Source organism: Somniosus microcephalus, chromosome 4, assembly GCF_052327205.1.
Source record: "Somniosus microcephalus isolate GS21.2 chromosome 4, FLI_Smic_1.0, whole genome shotgun sequence".
In the NCBI taxonomy this organism is placed as follows: domain Eukaryota; kingdom Metazoa; phylum Chordata; class Chondrichthyes; order Squaliformes; family Somniosidae; genus Somniosus; species Somniosus microcephalus.
Window position 1 is genome coordinate 44,569,292 of NC_140990.1, and position 23,586 is coordinate 44,592,877.

Genomic DNA, 23,586 nt, shown 5'->3' on the forward strand with positions numbered 1-23,586 from the left:
AACCAGACGGGCTTGTGGTTATAGTCTGGTCACAGATGAACTAAATTCCCTGAATTAGCAGGAGTTCAGGAGGCGGTCAACAGACAGCTCCAAACTATCCCATTTCCGGAGCGGTAACCAAGCTTGTGTATAAGAACAGGCCACGTTGTCAGTTGGAACAGACTCGAGAAGATCAGGCGTGAATCCACTGTACTTCTGTTCTCCAGATTGAGGGAATTATCACCCAATCTGTGTTATGCAGCACTCTTAATAAAGCCTGCAGAGACAATTTGTGTTCTTGTGAGCTTGATTATCTGGTATCCGAAACCCTGTGACTCCCGATCATTGGAGTCAGCCTCAGTGTGTGGAAAGGGATTCCCTGGTGTATCCCACCCGCTGACACACCAGAGTGTCCACATTGTGACTGCGGTGGTTCGATTTGACTGATTCCGATGCCTTTAATCACATCCAGGACTGAACCATATTAATTCAAGCAACTGGGGCTTGTTAATTTTAAGAGCCCCCAATAACTGGGCTGGATTTAAAGATTATTCCCTGTTCTCTCAGTACTCATGAGCAGAGAGAAGCTGATGTTACAGAATCACAGAGCACAGTAGGATGCCTTTCGGCCCATCGTGCTGGTGCCGGCTCTCTATGCAATTAGTCCCACTGCCCTGCCCATTCCCCACAGCCCTGCAAAATTCTGCTTTTAGTATCTATCCAATTCCCTTTTGAAAGATACTGTTGAATCTGCTTCTACTACCCATTCAGGCAGTGCAATCCAGATCATAACAACTCGCTGTGTAAAGGAATGTCTCCTCATTCCCCCTCTGGATTTTTTGCCAATTATCTGAAATTGTGTCCTCTCGTTACCAGCCCCCCTGCCAGTGTGACAACAGTTCCTCCTTGATTGTTCTATCCAAACCCATCATAATTTTGAACACCTCTGTCACATCGCCACTTAACCATCTCTGCTCCAAGTTATATTTTCATTGTTATGTGAATATTTGCTGTCATCGAGGTGCTGAATGTCGGTGCCCGGGGAATGGGACATTCTATCCTCGTGAGCACCGAGTATCAGCATCCAGCAATCTCTGGTCAGGGACTGTCTTTTTAAACTGACTCACCTGATGGTTTTCACTCCCTTATTTCATTATTAAACATTTCTGTTTTTGCAATGACCAAGGCTGTCTGTGAAACTGCAGGAAATGTCTTTAAACAATCTTCTTTAGTGAAGCTGCTGTCGCTCTGGCCATCTGCCAGGCCCGCTGACTGTGGCCCCTCTCCCAGATTCCAGCCCCAGCTCTGTGCTGACTGAGGCCCCTCTCCCAGATTCCAGCCCCAGCTCTGTGCTGACTGCGGCCCCTCTCCCAGATTCCAGCCCCAGCTCTGTGCTGACTGCGGCCCCTCTCCCAGATTCCAGCCCCAGCTCTGTGCTGACTGTGGCCCCTCTCCCAGATTCCAGCCCCAGCTCTGTGCTGACTGCAGCCCCTCTCCCAGATTCCAGCCCCAGCTCTGTGCTGACTGCGGCCCCTCTCCCAGATTCCAGCCCCAGCTCTGTGCTGACTGTGGTCCCTCTCCCAGATTCCAGCCCCAGCTCTGTGCTGACTGCAGCCCCTCTCCCAGATTCCAACCCCAGCTCTGTGCTGACTGCGGCCCCTCTCCCAGATTCCAGCCCCAGCTCTGTGCTGACTGTGGTCCCTCTCCCAGATTCCAGCCCCAGCTCTGTGCTGACTGTGGTCCCTCTCCCAGATTCCAGCCCCAGCTCTGTGCTGACTGCAGCCCCTCTCCCAGATTCCAACCCCAGCTCTGTGCTGACTGCAGCCCCTCTCCCAGATTCCAACCCCAGCTCTGTGCTGACTGCGGCCCCTCTCCCAGATTCCAGCCCCAGCTCTGTGCTGACTGAGGCCCCTCTCCCAGATTCCAGCCCCAGCTCTGTGCTGACTGCGGCCCCTCTCCCAGATTCCAGCCCCAGCTCTGTGCTGACTGGGGTCCCTCTCCCAGATTCCAGCCCCAGCTCTGTGCTGACTGGGGCCCCTCTCTCAGATTCCAGCCCCAGCTCTGTGCTGACTGTGGCCCCTCTCCCAGATTCCAGCCCCAGCTCTGTGCTGACTGTGGCCCCTCTCCCAGATTCCAGCCCCAGCTCTGTGCTGACTGTGGTCCCTCTCCCAGATTCCAGCCCCAGCTCTGTGCTGACTGTAGCCCCTCTCCCAGATTCCAGCCCCAGCTCTGTGCTGACTGTGGCCCCTCTCCCAGATTCCAGCCCCAGCTCTGTGCTGACTGCAGCCCCTCTCCCAGATTCCAGCCCCAGCTCTGTGCTGACTGCGGCCCCTCTCCCAGATTCCAGCCCCAGCTCTGTGCTGACTGCGGCCCCTCTCCCAGATTCCAGCCCCAGCTCTGTGCTGACTGCGGCCCCTCTCCCAGATTCCAGCCCCAGCTCTGTGCTGACTGTGGCCCCTCTCCCAGATTCCAGCCCCAGCTCTGTGCCGACTGTGGCCCCTCTCCCAGATTCCAGCCCCAGCTCTGTGCTGACTGCGGCCCCTCTCCCAGATTCCAGCCCCAGCTCTGTGCTGACTGAGGCCCCTCTCCCAGATTCCAGCCCCAGCTCTGTGCTGACTGAGGCCCCTCTCCCAGATTCCAGCCCCAGCTCTGTGCTGACTGCAGCCCCTCTCCCAGATTCCAGCCCCAGCTCTGTGCTGACTGTGGCCCCTCTCCCAGATTCCAGCCCCAGCCCTGTGCTGACTGTGGCCCCTCTCCCAGATTCCAGCACCAGCTCTGTGCTGACTGTGGCCCCTCTCCCAGATTCCAGCCCCAGCCCTGTGCTGACTGAGGCCCCTCTCCCAGATTCCAGCACCAGCTCTGTGCTGACTGTGGCCCCTCTCCCAGATTCCAGCCCCAGCTCTGTGCTGACTGTGGCCCCTCTCCCAGATTCCAGCCCCAGCTCTGTGCTGACTGCAGCCCCTCTCCCAGATTCCAGCCCCAGCTCTGTGCTGACTGCGGCCCCTCTCCCAGATTCCAGCCCCAGCTCTGTGCTGACTGCAGCCCCTCTCCCAGATTCCAGCCCCAGCTCTGTGCTGACTGTGGCCCCTCTCCCAGATTCCAGCCCCAGCTCTGTGCTGACTGTGGCCCCTCTCCCAGATTCCAGCCCCAGCTCTGTGCTGACTGAGGCCCCTCTCCCAGATTCCAGCCCCAGCTCTGTGCTGACTGTGGCCCCTCTCCCAGATTCCAGCCCCAGCTCTGTGCTGACTGAGGCCCCTCTCCCAGATTCCAGCCCCAGCCCTGTGCTGACTGAGGCCCCTCTCCCAGATTCCAGCCCCAGCTCTGTGCTGACTGGGGCCCCTCTCCCAGATTCCAGCCCCAGCTCTGTGCTGACTGTGGCCCCTCTCCCAGGTTCTAGCCCCAGCTCTGTGCTGACTGTGGCCCCTCTCCCAGATTCCAGCCCCAGCTCTGTGCTGACTGCAGCCCCTCTCCCAGACTCCAGCCCCTGCTCTGTGCTGACTGCGGCCCCTCTCCCAGATTCCAGCCCCAGCTCTGTGCTGACTGCGGCCCCTCTCCCAGATTCCAGCCCCAGCTCTGTGCTGACTGTGGCCCCTCTCCCAGATTCCAGCCCCAGTTCTGTGCTGACTGTGGCCCCTCTCCCAGATTCCAGCCCCAGCTCTGTGCTGACTGTGGCCCCTCTCCCAGATTCCAGCCCCAGCTCTGTGCTGACTGCGACCCCTCTCCCAGATTCCAGCCCCAGCTCTGTGCTGACTGTGGCCCCTCTCCCAGATTCCATCCCCAGCTCTGTGCTGACTGTGGCCCCTCTCCCAGATTCCAGCTCCAGCTCTGTGCTGACTGAGGCCCCTCTCCCAGATTCCAGCCCCAGCTCTGTGCTGACTGTGGCCCCTCTCCCAGATTCCAGCCCCAGCTCTGTGCTGACTGTGGCCCCTCTCCCAGATTCCAGCCCCAGCTCTGTGCTGACCGTGGTTCCCCTCTCCCAGATTCCAGCCCCAGCTCTGTGCTGACCGTGGTTCCCCTCTCCCAGATTCCAGCCCCAGCTCTGTGCTGACTGTGGTCCCTCTCCCAGATTCCAGCCCCAGCTCTGTGCTGACTGTGGTCCCTCTCCCAGATTCCAGCCCCAGCTCTGTGCTGACTGAGGCCCCTCTCCCAGATTCCAGCCCCAGCTCTGTGCTGACTGAGGCCCCTCTCCCAGATTCCAGCCCCAGCTCTGTGCTGCCTGTGGCCCCTCTCCCAGATTCCAGCCCCAGCTCTGTGCTGACTGTGGCCCCTCTCCCAGATTCCAGCCCCAGCTCTGTGCTGACTGTGGCCCCTCTCCCAGATTCCAGCCCCAGCTCTGTGCTGACTGCGGCCCCTCTCCCAGATTCCAGCCCCAGCTCTGTGCCGACTGTGGCCCCTCTCCCAGATTCCAGCCCCAGCTCTGTGCTGACTGAGCTGCTCTCACCTGGGGACAGCGCGTCACAATTGGCCCCAGCGCACCTGAGCTGCTCACTAGGTCCCGCCCCCTTTCTGCGTCACCATTGGTTGGAGGACCCGCCACAAGCTCGGTCCTCCAGCCCCGCTCCACTCTTCCTATTGGTCCGAGCTCCCATCAGTCAGGCCGAGCCCCGGGGTCACGTGCTCCAATTCACATGCAACATCACGTGATCGGCGCGGCTGAATCCGCTCCATTCGGTGTCCTTGGAGCTCCCGCCCGACTCAGGTTTGAATTTTATTTTACTCGCTCCCTGCCCCCACCTCGAGTTAAATCGGTTCTGGAAATTCACTTACTGTTGGTGATTCGGCTTAAACTGCCGACCTTTCCCAGGAGACCAAGCCCAGGGCGCAGGAGAGGCCGGTTTGTGGGACTCTGCGCACGCGCGGTACCGGGCCATTGTCTCTGTGAGGCTCACCCCAGGAACATGATTGCAGAATCATTGTGGAATGCAAAGATAAACCCCGGCTCCTATTCTCCACTGCAAACCGTCTTCTAAAACCCCTCTCCCCTGTCTCCTCCACCCTCACCTCCGACAACAAGTGTCAGGAGCTCATGCACTTCTTTCTCTCTAAGATTGAGACCATCCATTCAGCTGCCTCTGTCACTTCCCTGCCTTCCCCTAGACCACTGGGCCAAACTTCCTCTAAGGTTCCCCCACCCCTGCCACAGCCCAAACCCTGAACTCGCATCTTTCTCCAGTTTCTCTCCGATCTCCACTCATGACCTCTCCGCGCTCATCTTGTCCATGACACCCACTTCCTGCTCCCTTGACCCTATTCCCACCAAACTGCTGACCATCCAAAATCCTTTTCTGGCTCCCATGTTAGCTGACCTTGTTAACGGTTCTCTCTCCTCAGCTACTGTCCCCCTCTCCCTCAAATCTGCCGTCATCGCCCCTCTCATAAAAACACTTGACCCCTCCATCCTTGCAAACTACTGCCCCGTCTCCAACCTCCCTTTCCTCTCCAAAGTCCTTCAACATGTCGCCTCCCAAGTCCGTGCCCATCTTTCCCACAATTCCAGGTTTGACTCCCTCCAATCAGGTTTCTGCCCCTGCCACAGTACCGAAACGGCTCTGATCAAAGTCACAAATGACATCCTTTGTGACTGTGACAAAGGTAAATCATCCCTCCCCGTCCTTCTTGACTTGTCTGCAGCCTTTGACACAGTTGACCATTCCATCCTCCTCCAACGCCTCTCCACCGTCGTCCAGCTGGGTGGGACTGTACTCGCCTGGTTCCATTCTTATCTATCTAATCATAGCCAGAGAATCACCTGCAACGGCTTCTCTTCCCGCTCCCGCATCGTTACCTCTGGTGTCCCCGAAGGATCTATGCTTGGCCCCCTCCTATTTCTCATCTACATGTTGCCGCTTGGTGACATCATCTGAAAACACAGCATCAGTTTCCACATGCACGCTGATGACACCCAGCTCTACCTCGCCACCACTTCTCTGGACCTCTCCACAGTCTAAATTGTCAGACATCTGGATGAGCAGAAATTTTCTCCAATTAAATATTGGGAAGACCGAAGACATTGTTTTCGATCCCCGCCATGAACTCCGTTCTCTGGCCATTGGCTCCATCCCTCTCCCTAACATCTGCCTGAGGCTGAACCACACGGTTTGCAACCTTGGTGTCATATTTGACCCTGAACTGAGCTTCCAACGAAATATCCGCAGCGTAACTAAGACCGCTTATTTCCACCTCCGTAACATCGCCTGTCTTCACCCTGCCTCAGCTCATCTGCTGCTGAAACCCTCACCCATGCCTTTGTTACCTTTAGACTTGACTATTCCAATGCACTCCTGGCTGGCCTCCCACGTTCTACCCTGCATGAACTTGAGGTCATCCAAAACTCAGCTGCCCGTGTCCTAACTTGCTCCAAGTCCCGTTCACCCATCACCCCTGTGCTCGCTGACCTACATTGGCTCCCAGTTAAGCAACACCTTGATTTCAAAATTCTTATAGTTGTTTTCAAATCCCTCCATGGCCTCGCCCCTCCCTATCTCTGTAATCTCCCCCCCCCTGATATTTCTGTGCTCCTCCAATTCTGCCCTCTTGAGCATCCCCGATTTTAATTGCTCCACCATTGGCGGCCGTGCCTTCAGCTGCCTAGGCCCTAAGCTCTGGAATTCCCTCCCTAAACCTCTCTCCCTCTTTTTCCTCCTTTAAGACGCTCCTTGTTGCGAAGTGAGGCCCGATCAGAGCATTGGACCTGTGAGGGGGCAGTGACCGGCGGCAGAGCTTAAAAGTGGCGGCAGTTGCGAGGTGAGGCCCGATCAGAGCATCGGACCTGTGAGGGGGCAGTGACCGGCGGCAGAGCTTAAAAGCGGCAGCAGTTGAAAAGCGGCGGCAGTTGCGAGGTGAGGCCCGATCAGAGCATCGGACCTGTGAGGGGGCAGTGACCGGCGGCAGAGCTTAAAAGCGGCGGCAGTTGAAAAGCGGCGGCAGTTGCGAGGTGAGGCCCGATCAGAGCTTGGACCTGTGAGGGGGCAGTGACTAGCGGCAGTTAAAAGCGGCGGCAGCGAACGAGGCCCGACCAGAGAGCTTGGACCAATTCAACAGCAGAGGAGAGAGGTAAAAAGTAATCCAAGTGTGACATCACCAGGAAGCAGGTAAGTGATTGGTTGGTGAGTATTTCTTTTATTACAAGCTTAAATTCTGTGGTTTATATTTTCTTGGGTCTCTGTGGTGTAGTGGGGACAGTTGGTAAATAAGCGCCCTAGAGTATATCTTTAACTGGTGGTATTGAATTAATTTAAATTAATTAAAGGGGTAAGTCATGCCAGGAGAGCCCAGCCCCGTGTTATGCTCCTCTTGCTCTATGTGGGAATTCAGGGATGCTGCTAGTGTCCCTGATGACCACGTGTGCCAGAAATGCATCCAGCTGCAGCTACTAACGGGCTGTATTGAGGCGCCGGAGCTGCAGATGGATGGGTTGTGGAGCATTCACGATGCTGAGGGTCGTGGATTACACGTTTGATGAGTTGGTCACGCCGCAGGGTAGGGCTGCACAGGCAGGAGGGAAATGGGTGACCACCAGGCGGAGCAGTAGCAGCAGGCAGGTAGTGCAGGAGACCCCTGTGGCCATCCCCCTTTCAAACAGGTATACCAGTTTGGATACTGTTGAGGGGGATGACTCACCAGGGGAAGGCAGCAGCAGCCAACTTCCTGGCACCGGGGGTGTTGCTGCTGCTCAGGAAGGGAGGAAAAAGAGTGGGAGAGCAATAGTGGTAGGGGATTCTATCGTAAGGGGAACAGATAGACGGTTCTGTGGCCGTAGACGTGACTCCAGGATGGTTTGTTGCCTCCCTGGTGCCAGGGTCAAGGATGTCACTGAACGGCTGCAGGGCATTCTGAAGGGGGAGGGTGAACAGGCAGAGGTCGTGGTTCACATTGGGACCAACGACATAGGTAGGAAGAGGGATGAGGTCCCGCAACAAGAATTTAGGGAGCTAGGTAGCAGATTAAAGAGCAGGACCTCAAAGGTTGTAATCTCTGGATTACTCCCGGTGCCACGTGCTAGTGAGTATAGGGATAGGAGGATAGAGCAGATGAATGCGTGGCTAAAGAGTTGGTGCAGGAGGGAGGGCTTTAGTTTCCTGGATCACTGGGCCTGCTTCTGGGAAATGTGGGACTTGTACAAGTCGGACGGGTTGCACCTGAACCAGAGCGGGACAAATATCCTTGTGGGGAGGTTTGTTAGCACTGTTCGGGGGGGTTTAAACTAAAATGGCAAGGGGTTGGGAACCTGAGCAGGGAGACAGAGGAAAGGAAAACAGGGATAAAAGCAAAAGATAGGAAGGAGAAAAACAGAAGCGGCAGTCAGAGAAATCAACGGTTTAAATCAAACGTGGCCACAGTAAATAATAATTCTAATAGGTCTAAGAGCGTTAAAAAAACAAGCCTGAAGGCTTTGTGTCTTAATGCGAGGAGCATTTGTAATAAGGTGGATGAATTGGCTGCGCAAATAGAGTTAAACGAATACGATTTGGTTGGGATTACAGAAACGTGGCTCAAGGATGGCCAAGACTGGGAACTCAACATCCAGGGGTATTCGATATTCAGGAAAGATAGGCAAAAAGGAAAGGGAGGTGGGGTAGCATTACTGGTTAAAGAAGGGATTAATACAATTGTAATGAAGGATATTAGCTCTGATGATGTGGAATCTGTATGGGTAGAATTGAGAAATACTAAGGGGAAAAAAATATTAGTGGGAGTGGTATATAGACCTCCAAACAGTAAGGTGGAGGTTGGGGATGGCATTAAAAGGGAAATTAAAGAAGCGTGCAATAAGGGCACAGCAGTCATCATGGGTGACTTTAACCTACATATAGCTTGGGCCAACCAAATTAGTAACAATACTGTGGAGGAGGAATTCCTGGAGTGTTTACGGGATGGTTTCCTGGACCAATATGTCGAGGAACCAACCAGAGATCAGGCCCTCTTAGACTGGGTATTATGCAACGAGAAAGGATTAATTAGCAATCTTGTTGTACGAGGCCCCTTGGGTCGGAGCGATCATAATATGATCAAATTCTTCATTAAGATGGAGAGTGAAGTAGTTGACTCAGAGACAAGGGTCCTCAATTTAAATAAAGGAAACTACGATGGTCTGAGGAGCGAGTTGGGTAGGATTGAGTGAGGAATGGCGCTCAAAGGGTTGACGGTGGATAGACAATGGCAAACATTCAAAGACCGAATGGATGAGCTACAGAATTTGTTCATCCCAGTTTGGCGTAAAAATAAAACAATAAAGGTGACTCAACCGTGGCTAACAAGGGAAATTAGGGATAGCATAAGATCCAAGGAGAGGACATATAAATTGGCTAGAAAAAGCAATAATCCTGAGGATTGGGAGCAGTTTAGGAGTCAACAAAGGAGGACAAAGGGATTAATTAAGAAAGGGAAAATAGAGTATGAGCGTAAGCTAACAGGGAACATAAAAACTGACTGTAAAAGCTTTTATAGATATGTGAAGAGAAAAAGATTAGTGAAGTCAAGCGTAGGTCCCTTACAGTCAGAATCAGTGGAATTTATAATGGGAAACAAGGAAATGGCAGACCAACTAAATGCATACTTTGGTTCTGTCTTCACAAAGGAGGACACAAATAACCTCCCAGAGATGCCGGGGAACATAGGGTCTGATGAAAGCGAGGAACTGAAAGAAATCAGTATTTGTAGGAAAATGGTGTTAGGAAAATTGATGGGACTGAAGGCCGATAAATCCCCAGGGCCTGATGGTCTACAGCCCAGGGTACTTAAGCAGGTGGCCCTAGAGATAGTAGATGCATTACTGATCATCTTCCAGAACTCGATAGACTCTGGAACGGTACCCATAGATTGGAGGGTAGCTAATGTTACCCCACTATTCAAAAAAGGTGGTAGAGAAAAAGCGGGGAATTATAGCCTGACATTGGTAGTGGGGAAAATGCTAGAGTCTATTATAAAAGATGTAATAGCAGAGCACTTGGAAAGCAGGGACAGGATCGGACAAAGTCAACATGGATTTACAAAAGGTAAATCATGCTTGACTAATCTACTGGAATTTTTTGAGGATGTAACTGGTAAAATAGATATGGGAGAACCAGTGGATGTGGTGTATTTGGACTTTCAGAAGGCTTTCGATAAGGTCCCACACAAGAGATTAGCATGCAAAATTAAGGCACATGGGATTGGGGGCAAGGTATTGACTTGGATAGAGAACTGGTTGGCGGACAGAAAGCAAAGAGTTGGAATAAACGGGTCGTTTTCCGAGTGGCAGGCAGTGACTAGTGGGGTACCGCAAGGATCGGTCCTAGGATCCCAGCTGTTCACAATATATATTAATGATCTGGACAAGGGAATTGGATGTAATATCTCCAAATTTGCAGACGACACAAAGCTGGGCGGGAGGGTAAGCTGCGAGGAGGATGTTGGGAAACTCCAGTACGATTTGGACAGGTTGGGTGATTGGGCAGAAACATGGCAAATGCACTATAATGTGGATAAATGTGAGGTTAGCCACTTTGGTGGCAAAAAGAGGAAGGCAGATTATTATTTGAATGGCAATAGATTGGGAGAAGGGGAAGTGCAAAGAGACCTGGGTGTCCTTGTGCACCAGTCGCTGAAGGTAAGCATGCAGGTGCAGCAGGCGGTTAAGAAGGCAAATGGTATGTTGGCCTTCGTAGCAAGAGGGTTAGAGTACAGGAACAAGGATGTCTTGCTACAGTTGCACAGGGCCTTGGTGAGACCGCACCTTGAGTATTGTGTGCAGTTTTGGTCACCTTACCTGAGGAAGGACGTTCTTGCCATGGAGGGAGTGCAGGGAAGATTCACCAGGCTGATACCTGGGATGGCAGGAATGACGTATGAGGAGAGATTGTGTCGATTGGGCTTATACTCACTGGAGTTTAGAAGATTGAGAGGGGATCTCATCGAAACCTATAAAATTCTGTCAGGTCTGGACAGACTAGATGCAGGAAGGATATTTCTGATGGCCGGGGAGTCCAGAACCAGGGGTCATAGTCTAAGGATAAGGGGTAAGCCATTTAGGACTGAAATGAGGAGGAATTTCTTCACCCAGAGAGTGGTGAACCTGTGGAATTCTCTGCCACAGAGGGCGGTGGAGGCCATTTCATTAAATATATTCAAGAAAGAGTTGGATATGTTTCTTGAGGCTGAAGGGATCAAGGGATATGGGGAAAAGGCAGGGACAGGGTACTGAATTTGGATGATCAGCCATGATCACATTGAATGGCGGAGCAGGCTCGAAGGGCCGAATGGCCTACTCCTGCTCCTATCTTCTATGTTTCTATGTTTAACACCTACCTCTTTGACCAAGCTTTTGGTCACCTGCCCTAATTTCTGCTTATGTGGCTTGGTGTCAAATTGTTTGTCTTAAAATACTCCTGTGAATCACTTTGGGACGTTTTACTACATTAAAGGTGCTATATGAATACAAGTTGTTGTTGTCGTTAAAGGGACAGTGACATTGTGATAGATCGTGGTTTCAGTAGAGAGAGGAGGGAGAGCGATTTTGGGCAGAACAAAAAGAAAATGTAAGATTGAAAATTGTGTATTGTGAAATTCTCTCCTGCACTTCCAGTAATCAGTGATGTTAACTTGTTTTACAGGGTGTTACATGTGGAGGATGTGCAGAACGGAAGCTTAAGGCAAAGATCACGTCAAGCTCTGACAGTCACTCGATTCATCAGGACCTGACTATCCTCGGCATATGGAAGGGGAAAGCAGCAATCAGAGGGTGGGCAAACCATCCGCGTGTTCCCTGTGTGGATGCTCCTTCAGCCCATCGTCCAGCCTGGGGAGACACAAGTGCAGCCACACTGTGGAGAGACCCTGTCAATGTGGGGGCTGCGGGAAGAGAGTAAATTCTGCATCTCAGCCGAAAACTCATCAGCACAGTTGCTCCAGAAAATGGCCGTCCATCTCCTCCGTGTGTGGGAAGGGATTTAATCACTTGGGGAAACTGCTGAGACACCAGCGAGTTCACACCGGGAAGAGGCCATTTGCCTGCTCTCACTGCGAGAAGAGGTTTACCCAGTCTTGCAATCTGTTTTCATATGAGCGGGTTCACAGCGAGGAGAGACCTTTGCAATGCTCTGACTGTGAGCAGTGCTTTAAAAGGACCAGCGACCTGATGCAGCACCAGCGAGTTCACACCGGGGAGAGGCCCTTCACCTGCTCTCACTGTGAGAAGCGATTCACTCAGTCATCGGCCCTGCTGGTACACCAGCGAGTTCACACCGGGGAGAGGCCCTTCACCTGCTCTCACTGTGAGAAGCGATTCACTCAGTCATCCGCCCTGCTGAGACACCAGCGAGTTCACACTGGGGAGAGGCCCTTCAACTGCTCTCACTGTGAGAAGCGATTCACTCAGTCATCCGCCCTGCTGGTACACCAGCGTGTTCACACCGGGGAGAGGCCCTTCACCTGCTCTCACTGTGAGAAGCGATTCACTCAGTCATCCGCCCTGCTGGTACACCAGCGTGTTCACACCGGGGAGAGGCCCTTCACCTGCTCTCACTGTGAGAAGCGATTCACTCAGTTATCCGCCCTGCTGAGACACCAGAGAGTTCACACCAGGGAGAGGCCCTTCACCTGCTCCATGTGTGGGAAAGGATTCATTCAGTCATCCACCCTGGTGATACACCAGCGAGCTCACACTGAGGAGAGTACGTTCACCTGCTCCGTGTCTGGGAAGGGATTCCTTCAGTCATCCGCCCTGCTGGTACACCAGCAGATTCAAACCGGGGAGAGGCCATTCTCCTGCTCCCATGTGTGGGAGGGCATTCACTCGTTCATCCTCTCTGCCTATGCACCAGCGCGTTCACACTGACGAGAGACCCTTTAAATGCCCCGACTACCAGAAAAGCTTTAGAAGCACCGGGGAGCTGAAGCTGCACCAACGCGTTCACACCGGGGAGAGGCCATTCAGCTGCTCTCACTACAGGAAGAGGTTTGGGAGCTCATCGAACCTGGTGAGGCACCAGCGAGTTCACAGCGAGGAGAGATCGTTTAAATGCTCCGACAGCGAGAAGAGCTTCCAAAGCTCCTAAGACCATTGACGAGAACCCGTTCAAATGTTCTCACTGCGGTAAGACGTTTACACAATCATCTGACCTGCTGAGACACCAGCGAGTTCACACCGGGGAGAGGCCGTTCACCTGCTCCCTGAGTGAACAGCGATTCACCAGTCCATCTGACCTGCTGAGACACCAGCGAGTTCACACTGGGGAGAGGCCGTTTCCCTGCTCCCTGAGTGAACAGCGATTCACCAGTCCATCTGACCTGCTGAGATACCAGTGAGTTCACACCGGGGAGAGGCCGGTCCGTGTGTGGCAAGGGATTCAATTACCCGTCTGAGCTGGAAACTCATCGACGCAGTCACATTGGGGAGAGACCCATCTAACTCGTGCTGTACCTGCTCCGTGTGTGGGAAGGGATTCACTAAATTATGCCACCTTCTGACACACTGGCGTATTCACACTGGGGAGAGGCCATTGACCTGCTCCGTGTGTGGGAAAGGATTCACTCTCTCCTCCAGCCTCACTGCACATCAACTTGTTCATTCTAATAAGAGACCGTTTAAATGTTCTGACTGAAAAGAGCTTTAAAAGCAGAAAGCATCTGATGCAACACCAACGCACTCACACCGGGGAGAGGCCGTTCATCTGCTCCGTGTGTGGGAACAGATTCACTCAGTCATCCCCACCTTCTGACACACTGGCATATTCACACTGGGGAAAGGCCATTTCCCTGCTCCGTGTGTGGGGAGGAATTCACTCAGTCATCTAACCTGCTGAAACACCAGCGAGTTCACAAGTGACTGCAGGGGTTGGATGTTTCATGGGACAGTGCAGAAGGAACTTTACTTTGTATCTAACCTGTACTGTACCTGCCCTGAGAGTGTTTGATGGGACAGTATAGAGGGAGCTTTACTCTGTATCTAACCCATGCTGTCCCTGCCCTGGGAGTGTTTGATAGGGCAATGTAGAGGGAGCTTTACTCTCTACCTAACCCATGCTGTACCAGTCCTGGGAGTATTTGATGGGACAGTGTAGAGAGAGCTTTACTCTGTATCTAACTCATGCTGTCCCTGCCCTGGGAGTGTTTGATAGGGCAGTGTAGAGGGAGCTTTACTCTGTATCTAACCCGTGCTGTACCAGTCCTGGGAGTGTTTGATGGGACAGTGTAGAGAGAGCTTTACTCTGTATCTAACTCATGCTGTACCTGCCCTGACAGTGTTTGATGGGACAGTGTAGAGAGAGCATTACTCTGTATCTAACCCGTGCTGTACCTGCCCTGACAGTGTTTGATGGGACAGTGTAGAGAGAGCTTTACTCTGTATCTAACCTGTGCTGTACCTGCCCTGGGAGTATTTGATGGGACAGTGTAGAGGGAGCTTTACTCTGTATCTAACCTGTGCTGTACCTGCCCTGGGAGTGTTTGATAGGGCAGTGTAGAGAGAGCTTTACTCTGTATCTAACTCATGCTGTACCTGCCCTGGGAGTGTTTGACGGGGCAGTGTAGAGGGAGCTTTACTCTGTATCTAACCCATGCTGTACCTGCCCTGGGAGTGTTTGATGGGACAGTGTAGAGGGAGCTTTACTCTGTATCTAGCTCATGCTGTACCTGCCCTGGGAGTGTTTGACGGGGCAGTGTAGAGGGAGCTTTACTCTGTATCTAACCCGTGCTGTATCTGCCCGGGGAGTGTTTGATGGGACAGTGTAGAGGGAGCTTTATGCTCTACTTAACCCATGCTGTACCTGCCCTGGGAGTGTTTCCACCATTTTCTGTTTCAACTTCAGATTTCCAGCGCCTGCGGTATTTTGCTGTTGCCCCATTTACTAACCCGTATATTCACACTGAAGTCACTTACAGCCCTCTTCACAGTTGGACATGGACCCTTTTTGGCGTCATCTCAAGATTTTGATCTTGTGCCCCATAAACCCATTGACAGGAGCCGCTCTGTCATCCAGCCCCTCCCTGCTCTTCCTATTGGTCTGAGCTCCCGTCAATCACCCAGGCAGTGTGAGCTGAGCATGCGTGGCCCCCTTCGGCAGGAACCAGGAGGAGAGAATCTTGTCAATTTCTATCCTGGGCTCACAGTGATGGCTTTTGTAAACTCCCTTTACAGGCTGTGAGAAGGGCAGCATTTACACACTGCAAGCACAGACCAAACATCACATCAAGATCTGACAGAGTCACTCCATTCATCAGGACCTGAATATCATGTGGAAGGAGAAATTTTGTCTCTTCTGTCTGTCGGAAAAGATTTCAAACATCAGTGTGACTGGAAAAGCACCGAGACACCCACACCCGAGTGAGAGTGTTCCAGTGCACTGACTGTGGAAAGAGCTTTAACCAGTTACACAGCCTGAAAAAACATCGCACCGTTCACAGCGGGGAGAAACCGTACACGTGTTCTGTGTGTGGACGAGGCTTCAACTGATTGTCCAACCTGGAGTGACACAAGGACACCTGCACCATGGAGAAACCATGGAAATGTGGGGACTGTGGGAAGGGATTCCATTACCCATCCCAACTGGAAACTCATCGATACAGTCACACTTGGGAGAGGCCATTCACCTGCTCCGTGTGTGGGAAGGGATTCAGTCGGTCAGCCCACCTGCTGACACACCAGCAAGTTCACACTGGGGAGAGGCCGTTCACCTGCTCAGTGTGTGGGAACGGATTCACTCAGTTATCCAACCTGCTGAGACACCAGCAAGTTCACAAGTGACTGCAGGGGTTGGATTCTGCTGTTATTGCTGCTGTTAATCACATCCAGGACTGAACCATGTTGATTCTGATAGTTGGGGTTTGTTTCTGCTGATATGAATAACCCCTATAACTGGGCTGGAGTTTAATATTCTGGATATATAGCTGATTGACTTGTCTGGGCTGCAGTGTTCGTTTAAGAACCGCTCTCTGATCTTTCCCCTTAACTTCTGATGAGAGTCCCTGAATTATTTTACAATAAAATTATGAACTTTTACTTCAATCCTAAATTGATCTTTGGTACAAAATCTACAATTCAGTGTCTGAAAAGTTCTACTGCTTAACATCTCCAATTAGAAAGTGCTGATTAATCCTTGCTGACAATTCTTACTGACTTGCACATTACACACAGTGGTACCTCCATTATCCACCAGAAAGAAGGGGAATGGGAATTGGTGGAGAATCGAGAGCCCCAAATGTTGCCCCTCCCAGCTGGTACAGCAATCCCCTCGGCACGGGAATGGAGAGAAGTCCAGTTATAGTAACAGGATGAGTTAAAGGTATTTACTCAGACGGGCGGAAGGTGGGAAGTGGTGTTCCACGGGGATCAGTGCTGGGACCACTGTTGTTCAACATTTACATGAATGATTTGGACTTGGGAATCAGAAGTACAATTTCAAAAATTTGCAGATGACACTAAATTGGGGGATGTAGTTAATACTGAGGAAGACTGCGATAGCATCCTTGTAGAATTATTCAGTTGTGTTCAGTAAATAGCAGCATCTTTTAATTTGCTTTGACTGATCACATCACTATATAGTTATGTAAAAAACAGATATCATTAACGGCTCCCAATTTCAGAATTGTCAGATTCAAACTCAACTTCTTCCAAGTACAATCTAACATTCAAAAGTTGTAATGGATGTAGGTGAGATATTAGGACGGTTGTCTAACACAATCCAAACACACTGACACACAGACAGATGGGCAGGTGTAGCTTCACAGCGAATCCTTTCAAGCCTCACTGAAAAGTGGCAGACTGGCAATCCATTGTTCACTAATGGAGTTGTGATCTTTGTAAATTAAGAAAGGAAATGCATGGAAATGTGTCAAAGAGTTGATTAACAGAGTGGGGCATCATCTCCCTTTGATTTTTATTTCTGACACCAGGCAACAGAAAAAGGTCATTACAACACGACATAAACAGACTCTTCAGGTGTGAGACATCAGACTTCAGAACAACATGTCTGCCAGCTCTGGCCACAAACCTCAGTACAGTCAACCTTTCAGCAGCTGCAGCCCGGATTAAATAACTAGTAGTTTAACATGTCTAGTAGAGCTTTTGTATCAAAATAGAAGAAATGTATTTGTGACACACACACAATTAATAATTACATCATAATGTGATCGTGAGGATCGATTATCGTCTCTTGATACCTTCCGTGTCCACCAGTCGAGGAAGGTATCAAGTGAACCGGTGGACACCGCCTGCTCCCTCTCCAGGGCCACCCAGGCAGGGACAAGACCGCGGGAGAGAGGCAGGCAGTCAGAGTGACCCCACCATGGGCCCCGCCCATCCTGAACCTACAAATTGCTGTTTTCACCAGGCCCAAGAGCAGGTCCAGGAGAAGATCCTCCGACTTACCCACCCCCCGCTCCGCACCGAGCGGCCAAAGATTAGGAGCGTGGGGCTAAAGTGTAACCAAGAGTTGAGGAGCAGCCCCTTCAGGTAACTACACAAGGGCTGCAACCTTTCACACTGAATATATACACGGCACTGTTAGATCCGTGTATTTTTGATGTAGTGTGTCCTTCAATAACTAGACACGAGACTGCAGGAACAATTCAACAGGTATTTACTGGATGAGGGTTACTCTAAAACTAACGTACAGATCCCTACTCAGGGTTTATATACAGGTGTGGTCACTGCCGGTATTACAGTATACAGGAGCTGTAAAAAGTAGTTCGCCCCTTAAAGGTACATACACTACAATTCCTCCCCTTTTAGATTGACAGTACCATAACATTCATTTAACAATTAACACTTTTAACATGCACATTAACTGAAAATAGTCCATTTATAAATTCAGTCTTTGGGGCGGCTTCCTGATCCTTTCTGGATAGCGCCTTTCCTGAGTGTCTTGTTCTTGGTGCTGAGGCCCCCTGTCGTCAGTTGGTTTATCAGCTTCCGATGCTACTGTTTCTGGGGTAGATGCTACCTGTATGGCGGGTTCATCACCAGGTGCGCGAGACATGGGGTCGACTCTTTCCTGTGACTAGGATCTGGTCGACATGGCATCTCACAATGTTCTCCCCAACATCCACTGTGTACATTAGTGGCCCCTGCCGTGTGCATATCGTTCCTGGTTGCCATTTCTCTGTTCGGTAGTCGCGGGCCAAGTCTGGTTGCCCTACATTGAAGCTCCTTGTCGGCTTCTCATTGATGTGCTGGAATTGCTTATTCTCAACATCTCTTCGTACATTTGGTCTGAGCAAATCCAGACAAGATCTCAACCTTCGGTTAAAGAACATCATGGCCGGGGTCTGGTTGGTGACTGCATGTGTCGCATTTCTGTAGGCTAACAGGAAATTGTCCACCTTATGCTGCAGTGGAATGTCGTCATCGCACATGGCCCTTACTGCTTTCTTAAAGGTTTGTACGAACCTCTCAGCCAATCCATTTGTGGCTGGATGATACGGGGCGGATGTGTAATGCCTTACCCCATTCCTTTTCATGAATCTTCGAAACTCTTCGAACACAGACTGTGGTCTGTTATCAGAGCAAATCTGCTCTGGCAAGCTGTTCCGAGCAAATATGGTCCGTAGGACTGCAATAGTTTTCTCCGTGGTGGTGGAGGACATTTTGATCACCTCAGGCCATTTCGAGTGTGCATCCACGGCTATTAGAAACATTGAGTCCATGAATGGACCAGCAAAATCAATATGCACCCATTGCCATGGAGATGAGGGCCCCTCCCATGGGTGTAGAGGGGCATGTGGTGGTGCATTTTGGACCTTCTGGCATCCTGAGCAGCACTTTGTCAGGTCCTCGATTTGCTGATCGATCCCCGGCCACCACACAAGCCCGAGCAAGGCTTTTCATTTTTACCCCTCCCAGATGGCCTTCATGAAGCTCATTGAGCCCTCTCTCCCTTAACTTGGGTGGAATTACCACCCGGGATCCACACATCAAGGTCCCCTGGCATACTGACAGCTGTTCTCTTCTGGATGAGAATGCTGGCAACAGTGAGTCGCCATGTGTTGGCCATCCCTTCACTGTCAAGCCATATACCCGAGACAGTGTCGGGTCATTTCGGGTCTCCTCTATATCAGCGTTCGTTACTGGCAAGCGTTCAATTATTTTCGAATGAAATATTTCAACAGGGTCCACTGCTGGTGCTTCCTCCGCAGTAGGCAGTGGCAGGTGTGATAGCCCATCAGCGTTTCCATGCTGTTTCATGCCCTTATACTCGATTTCATATTGGTTCACCCCTAGAAAAAGCGACCAGCTTTGTAGCCATTGCGCAGTCATCACCGGCACGCCCTTCTTTGGATTAAAGATGGAGACAAGTGGTTGGTGGTCCGTCAGCAAGGTGAACTTCTGCCCGTGCACATAGTGGTTGAACTTTTTCACTCCCCACACTAGGCTGAGGGCCTCCCTGTCAATCTGGGCATAGTTACGCTCGGCTGAGGTTACTGACCGAGACGCAAAGGCTACCGGCCTCTCCGAGCCGTCCGGGAACTTATGCGACAGCACCGCTCCAATGCCATAGGGTGATGCATCACACGCCAACCGAATTGGTAGTGCTGCGTTCAAATGAGCCAACACCTCTTTTGATGTGATCAATGTTTTGCACTTCTGGAAAGCTCGTTTACATTCGTCATTCCACATCCATGGTACCCCCGTTTGCAGTAGGGTGTTCAGTGGGTGTAGTACGGTAGACAATTTCGGCAAGAACTTATGGTAGTAGTTCACCAGCCCGAGGAACGACCTCAGTTGTGACACATTTTCCGGTGCTGGAGCCTTGGCTACTACCTCAATCTTTTCAGGGGACTTATGTAACCCCTCTTCATCAATAACGTGGCCACAATACGAGATCTGCTTCTGGAAAAACTCGCATTTGTGGCGATTTGCTCGGAGCCCATATTCCTTCAATCTAGTGAGCACCTGCTCCAGGTTGGCAAGGTGAGCACTGTCATTTTCGCCCATGACCAGGATGTCATCCAAATAACACTGGGTCCCTGGAGTCCCTTGCAGGACTTGATCCATTGCCCTTTGCCAAATAGCCAGAGCTGATGCTACCCCGAACACCAGCTGGTTGTATTGGTAGAGACCTTTATGAGTGTTGATCATGAGGTACTGTTTCGAGGCTTCTTCTCCCTCCATTTGCAGGTACGCCTGGGCCAGATCAATCTTAGTGAAGCGTTTCCCTCCAGATAGCGAGGCGAAAATATCTTCAATCCGTGGAAGCAGAGAGTGCTGTGAGTTTGGGTAAGTGTATGAGTTCTTTAATTGTTATTTCTCTTTAAATCATTCTTGATAAGATTACTTAATCAGTTTAAGTAAAGGGGAAAAGTTAAAGTTAAATATTTGGGATTCTGTTGGTTTAAGAAGAGTAAAACAAGGTTACACTGCAGTAGGAGTAAATTGGCACAGCAGGCAGTGGAAACCAGTTTTCTAACCAATCAGCAGGGGCGACTCATTTGGCTGTAAACAAACAAACAGTATAAAAAGAACAGTCCTAGTGTGAGCAAGCACTGAGTGCGAGTCATCAAAGAGTGCTCTGAGTTTGTGTAAGTGTGAGAGTTCTTTAATTGTTACTTCTCTTTAAATCATTCTTGATAAGATTACTTAAACAGTTTAAGTAAAGGGGAAAAGTTAAAGTTAAATATTTGGGATTCTGTTGGTTTAAGAAGAGTAAAACAAGGTTAGACTGCAGTAGGAGTAAATTGGCACAGCAGGGAGTGGAAACCAGTTTTCTAACCAATCAGCAGGGGTGACTCATTTGGCTGTAAACAAACAAACAGTATAAAAAGACCAGGCTAGTGCGAGCAAGCACTGAGTGCGAGTCAGCAGAGAGTGCTGTGAGTTTGGGTAAGTGTGTGAGTTAGGGTAAGTGGGGTGTTAGGTGCTCTTTTCAAACTTTAACTCTGTGGGTTGTAGTTAAGGCCTTTCTGGTGCAGAGTGACTGTTGGTAAACCATTTAACTGGTGTAATTAGAGGGATTGATATAAATTAAATCCAATTAATTAAAGGGGATACTAGCATCTATAATCGGGCAGAGGGTGTCCATAACTAACAATAAAAAATTTAATTAATTACATAGAATGGAGCAGGTGATGTGTTACTGTTGCGAGATGTGGGAGCCGGTGAACCCCATTGAGGCTCACGGTGATTACGTCTGTGACAAGTGTCTGCTGCTACAGGAACTCCAGCTCCGTGTTGATGAGCTGGAGTCTGAGCTTCAGACACTGCGACACATCAGGGAGGGGGAGAAGTACCTGGACTCTGTGTATCAGGAGGTGGTCACACCTATGATGTTAATTAATTCAGATGTAGCCCATGGTCAGGGACAGGACGGTGTGACTACGAGTGAGGCAGGTACGGGGATCCACGAGGTAGAGCTGGAGGAGCCGCAGCCCTTGCTATTGTCCAGCAGGTTCGAGGTTCTTACTCCCTGTGGGGACGGGAGCAGGGACTGCAGGGAGGATGAGCAACCTGGCCACAGCACCGTGAAACGGGGGGCCATTCAAGAGGGGGCAGTAACTAGAAATGTTGTAGTGGTAGGGGATAGTATTACGAGGGGGATAGATAGAGTTCTCTGCAGCCGAGAGCGAGAGTCCCGAAGGCTGTGTTGCCTACCTGGTGCCAGGGTTAAGGACATCTCCTCTGGGCTGGAAAGAAACTTGCAGTGGGAGGGGGTGGATCCAGTTGTCGTGCTCCATGTTGGTACAAATGACGTAGATAGGACTAGGAAGCCAGTTCTGTTAAAGGAGTATGAGCAGCTAGGGGTCAAATTAAAAAACAGAACCTCAAGGGTAATAATCTCTGGATTATTACCTGAGCCACGAGCGAATTTGGCTAGGACAAATAAAATTAGAGAGTTAAATGCGTGGCTCAAAGACTGGTGTGGGAGAAATGGGTTTTGCTTCCTGGGACACTGGCACCAGTACTGGGGCAGGAGGGAGCTGTTCCGTTGGGACGGGCTTCACTTGGCCAGTGCTGGGACTAGAGTCCTGGCGGATCATATAACTAGGGCTGTAGAGAGGGCTTTAAACTAACTAGTGGGGGGGAGGGTCCCAGAGAGCAAATAATAAAAATGACAACAGAGAAGGTCATAGACTTAGGTAGCAGTGGGGAAATTAAAAACCAGAGTGTGTCAGGAAGGGGCAGAAGGTATGGAGTAAAAGGTAAAGTAATAAAAAGGGCAAAACCAGGAACTAAGTGTCACAAAACATATTTGAAAGTTCTCTATCTGAATGCACGTAGCATTCGTAACAAAATAGACGAGTTAATGGCACAAATAACTACATATGGGTATGATCTTGTGGCCATTACAGAAACATGGCTGCAGGGTGACAATGCCTGGGAATTAAACAGACCAGGTTATTTAACGATCAGGAAGGACAGGCAGGAAGGAAGGGGAGGCGGGGTGGCTATGTTAATAAAGGAAGGAATCACTGTAATACAGAGAAATGATATTGGGTCAAAAGATCAGGATAATGAAACAGTTTGGGTGGAGGTCTGGAATAATAAGGGGAAAAAAACACTAGTGGGCGTAGTCTATGGGCCTCTGAACAGTTGCAACTATGTTGGACGGAGTATCAATCAGGAAATAGTTGAGGCTTGTAATAAGGGAACATCTATAATTATGGGGGATTTTAACTATCATATTAATTGGACAAATCAAATTGGGCAGGGCTGCCTTGAGGATGAGTTCATTGAGTGTATTAGGGATGAGTTTCTTGAGCAGTAGGTAACTGAACCGACCAGGGGGCAAGCAACCTTTGATCTGGTCCTCTGTAATGAGACAGGATTAATTAAAAATGTCCTAGTAAAGGATCCCCTTGGAATGAGTGACCATAACATGGTTGAATTCCATATTCAATTAGAGGGTGAGAAGGTTGGATCTCAAACAAGCGTGCTAAGCTTGAATAAAGGAGACTATGAAGGTATGAGAGCGGAATTGAGTAGAGTGGATTGGGAAAATAGATTAAAGGGTAAGACGATACATGATCAGTGGTGTACGTTTAAGGAGTTATTTTACAACTTCCAAAAAAAATGTATTCCACTGAGAAGAAAAGGGTGTAAAAGAAAATACAGCCATCCGTGGCTAAGTAAAGAAATTAAGGATAGTATTCAACTAAAAACAAGGGCAGAAAAGGTAGCCAAATCTAGTGGGAGGATAGAGGATTGGGAACACTTTAAAAGACAGCAAAAAATAACAAAAAGATTGATTAAGAAAGGGAATATAGATTATGAAAGTAAATTAGCAAAAAATATAAAAACAGATAGTAAGAGTTTTTATAGTTATATAAAAAGAAAAAGGGTGGCTAAAGTAAATGTTGGTCCCTTAGTTAATGGTGGGAAATATGGAGATGGCAAAAACACTGAATGAATATTTTGTATCAGTCTTTACAGTAGAGGACACTAAGAATATCGCAACACTAGACAAACAGGGGGCTATGGGGGGGGGGGAGGAGCTAAACACAATCAAAATCACTAAGGAAGTGGTACTCGGTAAAATAATGGGACTCAAGGCGAATAAATCACCTGAACCTGATAGCTTACATCCTAGGGTCTTGAGGGAAGTGGCGGTAGGGATTGTGGATGCATTGGTAATAATTTTCCAAAACTCCCTGGACTCAGCAAAGGTCCCGGCAGACTGGAAAACTGCTAATGTAACA

At 50.1% G+C, this 23,586-nt stretch overlaps 1 protein-coding gene and 1 pseudogene across 2 annotated transcripts in view; both read left to right on the forward strand.

The window, feature by feature from the left end:
- The window catches only part of LOC147118767 (uncharacterized), a 166,371-nt pseudogene extending 153,562 nt beyond the window's left edge, over window positions 1-12,809 (forward strand).
- Window positions 12,810-14,542: 1,733 nt separating this feature from the next.
- Window positions 14,543-23,586, forward strand: part of LOC147118771 (uncharacterized) — a 119,526-nt gene continuing 110,482 nt past the window's right edge. Inside the window, exon 1 of one of the 2 annotated variants that reach the window (XM_085984567.1) lies at window positions 14,543-15,621. In XM_085984567.1, coding sequence (XP_085840693.1) covers window positions 15,446-15,621 — 176 coding nt within the window. In that variant the 5' untranslated portion in view covers window positions 14,543-15,445. Of the gene's footprint in view, window positions 15,697-23,586 lie in introns of both variants that reach the window. The other variant, XM_085984584.1, reaches the window with a different exon arrangement.